The following is an 8,049-nucleotide window of genomic DNA, read 5'->3' as shown; positions in this document are numbered from 1 at the left end:
CTTGAGAAGTATTGCTACAAAATATTGTTTAAACAATTATTCCAAAATTAAATATAATTTAAAGTTAAAATAATTATTATTTTAACAAGAAATTATAACTTGGGATAATACTAAAGACATAAAAGAAACGTAACTCAAAAACGAAAATACTAAGGCAAGGCACAGCCTGTTCGTCTAATAGACCCTAGTACATTGTAGGGAGTCGTGTTCGCTGAGGAGATTTGAGTTACGAGTACTGAAGACGCAAAACCGTGAGTTCATGTCCCCCTTTTCTTTTAACTGTTTTCAGTTTTATAACTTCGGGGGTGAAATACATGTTACAATTATTTACAAACGTTTTATACTTGGTATGGTTAGCTAAGGAGGGTTACTGCTAGATCATGTGAAAGGTGGGTACAACACTTAAGGCCATTAATCCTCGTCGTAGGACCGAGGGACATGAGTGATAGATCTATTTGGGTGTAGCGAGCCCACACCCATGAGGACCAGGGTGGCCCATGTGGTGACTATGTCCACATACTAATGCCGTGGCAAATTCCGCTAGGTTTGAGTTTTCCTGCACCATTTCACACATGCCATTGGCCTTGCAAACCATTGGTGATCTGTTTTTCCTTATTGCTACATACCAGGGACATACATACATACAGACATACTGTAAAGGTTTATTCATACACAAACACATGAACTCGCTCAACTTTTGTTGATGTTTTCAAATTACATGTATTTCAGGGAACTAAGTGGATTTGGCAGGTGTGTGCATGTTCGCAAGCTGCGTCATGAATAAAAGATGTCATCCAAGTCATTAGGGTTTGGGAAATGTATCTTACTCCTGGACGAGATACATGGTTCTAAACTCGGGTTTGTTTAAGATATTTTGTCGAGTCTTTGTGAACTCATTAAAACATGTTGTGGTTTGTAACTTGAATTTGGTGTCAATGTTTCAGACAATTATGTTGTGCTATTTTCAAACTTAATATATGGATGAACATCTTATGGTTTTTTTATCATATAGCGTTGTCATGATTGAATGCTATGGTATTAAGAAAGTCACACCAATAATCACGCTTCTGCAAAAGTCAGGGTGTGACAGCTTGGTATCAGAGCTTCGATCGTAGCGAACCAGGATTCTTTCTCGAGTCTAGAATACGATCATTAGGGCTCTCATAAAAATGTTTTCAAACATGTTTACCTTACATACACAAAACGTCCAGATCCAGGGAACAAATTTTTTTATAAACAAAGGGCACGAAACACATTTCAAGGTTATGGTTCAGTTTGAGAAACTGGGGAAGTTTAGTCTTAGAGACTGTGAAAGTTTAGTCTGAGAGACTGGGTAGTCAGTTTGAGAAACTGGGGAGGTTTTAATCTGAGAGGCTAGGTAGTTCAGTCTGAGAGGCTGGGTGGGATAGTCTGGGAAGACTAGGATGAATACATGCTTACATTGTTACTGTTTACATGCTTATTTGATGATTGTTGATATATGTGCATATGTTGTGATTGTTTGTTTCAGACACCATGTCCTCATCTGAGAGTGAGCTGTCAGATACTATAGACCCTATGGCAATAGTATCAGACGATGAGATTGTCCCGGACCCTGAGGTTTTCACTTCCGACACTGAGAGTAGCGATGATGATGACTTTCAGCCTTTTGCTTTGCCGGATTTTGGCGATGATATACCGCTAGCTGATGGTTTACCTGACGGGGGTCTATTTCTTGTTCCGATCCCCGCTCCTCTTCCTCTTGTTGCATTTCCTCTCGAGGATCTGCCTCTTGATGCCATGTCTGACGATGATATCGATCTTTTTATTGAGGGCCTCCCTGAGGGTGCCCAGGGTGATGGAGTTCCAGTCGATGATGTAGTTGTTGTTCCGCTTATTGAGATCCCGATCATTGAGATTTCATCTGACCATTCTGGTCCTGATTCATTTGAGTCTGTGTCATCTACTACTTTGCACGCACTGGGATTGCAGCGTTATCCCACCGATTCTGATTCTGACACAGCTATGTCTGCCGCACCTGTTCAGGACTTCGAGTTTGATGATGAGTTTGATCCTGACATTGATCCTGAGCATGAGGTTGATTTCATTCCTGATGATCAGCTTTTTGATATACCCGCTAATCTCGAGCCGATACCCGCTGATCCTGAGTTAGCGCCAGCCGACCCTGAGCCTATGCCTGCACCCGAGCCTATACCTGCTCACGATCCTTTGCCTGAGCATGACCCTGTACCTGTTGGCATACCAGTGGTTGCACCACCTTTACCTGACCCGATCCTTGCACCTGTTGACCATCCTCCTTTTGCTGCCCAGATAGATCCCCGTTATGCATTCACCCACAATGGGTGGATAGAGGACGATGATGACTTGCCTTTTTTTGTTACGCCTATTACTCCCCCACCTGCACCTACACATGCACCCGTTGATATCGCCCCGTTTCACCCACATGTGTCTGACACACACCGCACCGATCTTCCGATCACGTTCTTACAGGATATCCCTCCACCCCGTCCAGGGGAAGGTCCATCGAGTCAGCAGCCCAGTCATATTCCTCCTGTGTCAGCAACTTTTCCCTTTATGCCACAGTTTTCACATACTGCACCTTCTGCTTCTGCACCATCGGGCAAGCCATTGATTTGGTTTCCGCCCAACACGATGCCTGTTTCTGATCCATACCATCCTTCACATTACACTGGTTACACGAGGGATGATCTGCTTTTGTCGTTACAGCTCCAGCAGGAGTTGTTGGGCCGTAGAGTCATAGGATTCCACGTCCTCCACCTTGTCCTTGTCAGTCACCATTTGCGACTCCGCCCGCTCCTCTTCTACCATACCCAGATTTTGACGTTCGTTTTCATACTATGGAGCAGCAGATTAGTTACCTGCTGCGTACTGTTCATGCTCTTGAGGAGGAGTTAGCGCATGTGTGCAGTTTGCTTTTCGTTCCTCCACCTCCTCCTCCTCCACCATCAGCATAGCAGTTTTTGGTTTTATGCAGGTAACATACTTTTGGTGAGAGTGTAGCTATTGAGCCCAGTTGCACAGCTTTTTGAAGACCACTTTTTGACTTTTGACTGTTGTAGTTGATAGACGATTTGGACAAGGGTGATGTAACCCTGTAGTCCCTTTTGATGTATGGTACATTGTGGAACTTGTAAAATTGTATTTGTGGTCATTGATATATGAAAGCTCAATCGCAACATTCTCATTACATACATTGTTGAATTACTTATTTACGTTATGATTGGGATGTTATGTGTTTACTTGCGTTGATAAATATTATTACGTGTGCATGCCATGTACTTACTATACTTATTATGACCTGACCGATGCGATCTTCTTTTAGAAGATGCCTCCATGAAGAGAAACTCGATTGCCTACCACAGAGGCTGAGTTATAAGCACATATTTCACGAGCGATAGCACAGCACGAGGCCCTGCGCTCTGAACATAGCGGGGGTACCTCTGGAAACAACCCACCTCATGGTAATGTTTAAGTCTCTAAAGACACATTGCGTAACATTTGGATATTCAATGTGCATTCACTAATGCTTGCTGTGAATGATGTTGCTTGTACAGGCTGTACCTATAAGCAGTTCTTAGATTGTAAGCCTCTGAATTTCGACGACACCGGGGGTGCTGTAGCTTTTGTAAGATGGACGGAGAAGACTGATTCTGTGATAAGAATGAGCAAATGTGCGCTGGAGCACCAGGTCACCTACGTTTCGGGACTTTTTCTAGATGGTGCTCTATCCTGGTGGAATCTCCAAGTTCAGACCTAGGGTATAACAATCCTGAACCGACACCCTTGATAATTTTTCTGACACCCTAAAAATATTTAAAATATCCTAATATGTCTTTAAAAACACCCCATACGCGAAAACGGGACTCAAATACATAAAATAGTATTAAAAATAAATAAAAATTGAAATTTTAAGTTTAGGCGGGTCGCGTAAAGGACCCTTAAGGTCTACGCGGGCCGCGACAACTAAAGGATCAGGCGAGCCCCGGTGCGGTGATACGCGCAAAATGCAACATATAAATTATATCAAATATAGCATAAAACTAACCCTTTTTTAGTACTAATGTTGGAAAAAGTGTGTTTTTGTCTTCCTTTTGTATTTTCAGGATTAAATGAGCTCAAATTAACAAAAGGAGCAAAAAGACAGCAAAATCTAACATAAATACAAGAAAAGGGACAAAAGTGGATTGCCGACCCCTCGACAGCATCCTCCCAAGCAAAACAAAAAAGACAGAAGACTGAACATGCCCCGTGCTCAGCGAGCATGGGGCCGTGCCCAAGAAGCAGCAGAAAAGACAAACTAATAGAAGCTTCTATTGCCCACCACGGGGTCGTGCCCAACGGACACGGGGGCGTGGTCAGAGTACTGCAGGCGCATTTATTATAATTGCAAATTACTATTAATGAAGAGAGAGAGTGTGTCAGACGGCCACGGGGCCGTGCCCAGGCTTCTGTTCAGCCTATAAATAGGAGTGCTTGGAGCCATTTCAACTCATCCCTTGGCACACCATCTCTCTCACACTTCACCCACCACCCACTACCACCATAACACCATCATCCATCACCATCATCCATTGTCCATCATTGAGTGTGTGAGTCGTCTCGGGATCCAAGATTGATCGTAAGAGTTCTTGACAATCAAAGGCCATGTTTGCCTAAGTCTCTTACATCACTTGGTGAAGACAAGTGTCTAGTGTAATACTTTTTATTTTTAATCTTTTGCACTTTTTATTTGGTTTTGTATTAATGACTTTAATAACTAGTTTCTTATGTTGAAGGTGATTCTTCCTTATCCTTTGTCCGTGGTGTCTTGACATTATTTTACTGTCTATATAAAATAAAAGATTTTCACCATTCATATCTCCACGGTCTATATGGAGGTATGTTGGCTACCTGGTTAAGGGAACGGTTTGGTAAGAGTCTTGCCCTTGTTCAGCGTTTAGAGGTCCTGCAAGGGACCTGGGTCAAATTTAGTAGGATCTCCTTCAATACCCAAAGGTATTGGATGGCGGGGATCCAAACTCTTTGACCCCCTCATAAGTTAAACTACTATTAATACTATAACCGGCTATTTAGGACTGTATCCCTGCTGACTCAGACTACTTAGTCGAGGGTAACGTCACCTTCAAAAGAGGGGCCTACCATAATTTGCATTAATAACTTAATTAATTATCTTTCAATAATCCGACCCTTTAGGATTGTATCCTTGCTGACTCAAACTACTGGGTTGAGGGTAACGTCACCTTCAAAAGAGGGGCCTACTACAATAACTAAGATAATCTCTTAAACAAGTGCAAAAGTGCGAAAATAATCAAAGGTTACACTATACACGAGTCGGATCCAAGTGATTCATCTTGTCTATCTGTTTTTATTTTTATTTTTATTTTTCAGCATTTAGTTAGTTTTATTTTCTTAGTTTTAAAAATCTTTTCTAACATTTTGATTTGATTAGACGTTGAGGATAAACCGGTACTAAAAGCTCTTGTGTCCTTGGACGACCTCGGTATCTTACCAACACTATACTACGTCCACGATGGGTGCACTTGCCCATATGTGTGTTTAGTGTTAGTAAATATCGTGTTTTATAAATTTAAAACTTGGCTAAAAAGTGTAAAAAGGGCATAAAAAATACATCTAAAACATATACACACTTGCACGCATCATGCGGCCACGTGTCCGACGCGTGTTGAGCCTATTCGTGACCTGGATCAGCTACAGCCCTAGACCCCTATTACGCGGGCTGCGTAAAAGGACCCTTAAGGTCTACGTGGGCCGCGAGAAACCCGGAAAACAGCCCTATAAATAGAGGCCATCGGATCTTCAGTCTGTTCGTTCAATTCTCTTTCTCTCTCACGAATTTCTTAATAGTAGAAGCTATACCCGGGTATTATACCCCCTAAATAGCGAGGTTCTGCTACGATGTAAGTATCATAACCCCTGGAGACGTATTAGATACCCTGCCCGATTGATCTAGGGTTCCGTAACGGCTGTCGTGGTTCTGCCCGACATAGTCGTTGGAATGCCGTCTCGGGGAGGGTATTACTAATGTTAAAATGGGTTATTATACTAACACACGTGCATTTGTGTAATTTATAGATTATTCCCAGGAAATCCTTACTGAAAACTCTAAAACAGCAATGTGAGTAATCTCCTTTTTTGTAAACAGTTTTTACAAAACCTTAACTATTTTACAATGAAATTTAGCAGTGATTGAGTCTTTGTAATTCTACGATTACTGCCGGTATGTTGGGGTTTTGTATACAAAATGTGAGTAACGTTACAATTGGACGAAGAGTTAGCCAATGTGTAATATGACCCACCAGTCAGGATTGACAGTACTGAATGAGTAATTGGGTAGATGTAAACATTGTAATCGCCCTCAATACTGTTTAAATTAAATTAATATTTCTTGATTAAACTGGGATTCACTCACCAGTATTTCCCACTGACAAATGTTTTTAAAACGCGTTTCAGGTAACACAATGTGAAAGCCAATTAGAAGCCAGCTGGACAGCACTGAAGGCTTGGAAAAGTGGCTATAAAAGTTACCTAAATAAAAGAAAGCGTTTATTTCAATAAAATAGGATTTATCCCTATAAACCAGTCTGTAATGAAAACTTGGGTTTTACCCATATGTTTAATGTAATAAAATGTGGTGGTTTACTCTGATAAAATATTTCCTAACTACGGTCCTGATGAAAATTTCCGCTGCCAAATTAGACAATAACGTGATACCACCGAAACTGGCTCGCGACCGCCCGTTCCCGGGAATTTGGGAACGGGGGCTGTGACATTGGGAGAAGAAGCTGCTTATGCCATGTCATGGGATGAAATGAAGGAACTCATGCGCAAGAAATATTGTTCTAGGGCTGAAATTCAAAAGCTGGAAACTGAATTCTGGAATCTCAAGATGGACGGTCCGAAAATTGCTGAATATGTGCAGAGATTTCACGACTTATCTCGCGTCGTTCCATACATGGTTGATCCGAAATTCAAACGCATCGAGCGTTTTATTTGGGGGTTGGCACCTCAGATTATAAGTATGGTGACGACGTCAAAGCCTGCCACAATCACTGAGGCTATTGATCTAAGTGTGGCCTTGACTGAAGAGGCAATCAGGTTGAACAAGTTCTCGATCTCTGACCAGAAGAAGAAAGAGACTCACGTTGAGTCGTCAGGTGAGAACAAAAGGAAGTTCTCAAACTTCAAGAAAGGTACCAACAGCGCTAACAAGAAGAAGGTTGTGAACCCACCAGTCGAGGCCAAGACTAGTGCTGAAAACAAGGGAAAAGGATACATGGGCACTCTGCCCAAATGTGATGTGTGCCAGTACCATCATGCCGGCCAATGCAGAATTAGGAAATGCGAGTCTTGTGGAAAGGTTGGCCATTCGAAGGAGACATGCTGGGCTGGTACTGGTCGTGGTGGTCAGAGAGGTTATGGTAATGGAAACAATAACCGTGGTGGAAATGGGTATGGAAACCGCCCTCAAGGAGGAAATGGCGGTAATGGTAATCGTAGTAATTTTGGAAATCAAGCCGGTAATGGAAACTGTGGAGCAAACAACAATCAAGGTGGTAATGGAAATGGTAATGGTCGGGGACCAGGTTGCTTTAACTGTGGAGATGTGGGGGCATTTCAAGAGAGAATGCCCAAAGATCAACCAAGCTCAAGGAAGGGTTTTCAACATCGGAGCTAGGGAAGCTCGCCATGATCCGAACGTAGTTACTGGTACGTTCCCTATCAACCAACGCTTTGCATCTGTACTGTTTGATACTGGTGCCGATTATAGTTTTGTATCCCTAGAATCTAAGAATATGCTTGGGTTGGTAGCTAGTAAGCTAGATATTCCGTACTCAATAGAACTAGCTAATGGAAAGCTAGTGTAAGCGAATAAAGTCATTAGGGGTTGCGTGATAGAATTCAGGGAGCATGAGTTTTCGCTTGATCTTCTGCCCGTCGAGTTGGGAAGCTTTGACGTGGTAGTCGGAATGGATTGGTTGTCAAGCAACCGGGGAGAGATCGTTTGTC

The 8,049-nt window shown here is 42.4% G+C and overlaps 1 protein-coding gene across 1 annotated transcript; it reads left to right on the top strand.

The window, feature by feature from the left end:
* Positions 1–1,515: 1,515 nt before the first annotated feature.
* LOC118482607 (SH3 domain-containing protein C23A1.17-like) lies at positions 1,516–3,599 on the top strand. Its single transcript, XM_035978161.1, has 2 exons — positions 1,516–2,787; positions 3,576–3,599. The coding sequence occupies exons 1-2, from the start codon at positions 1,516–1,518 to the stop codon at positions 3,597–3,599; spliced, it is 1,296 nt and encodes a 431-aa protein (XP_035834054.1).
* The last annotated feature ends 4,450 nt before the right edge of the window (positions 3,600–8,049 follow it).

Source organism: Helianthus annuus, chromosome 10 (assembly GCF_002127325.2).
Source record: "Helianthus annuus cultivar XRQ/B chromosome 10, HanXRQr2.0-SUNRISE, whole genome shotgun sequence".
NCBI lineage: Eukaryota > Viridiplantae > Streptophyta > Magnoliopsida > Asterales > Asteraceae > Helianthus > Helianthus annuus.
The sequence above is the reverse complement of the archived record's forward strand: the minus strand, read 5'-3'. Positions and strand labels throughout refer to the sequence as shown.

Coding starts and splice junctions, on each gene's coding strand:
- LOC118482607 (XM_035978161.1), top strand. CDS start 1,516: ATGTCCTCATCTGAGAGTGAGCTGTCAGATACTATAGACCCTATGGCA. Junction 2,788..3,575: donor ACGTCCTCCACCTTGTCCTT/GTCAGTCACCAT, acceptor TTGCTTGTACAG/GCTGTACCTATAAGCAGTTC.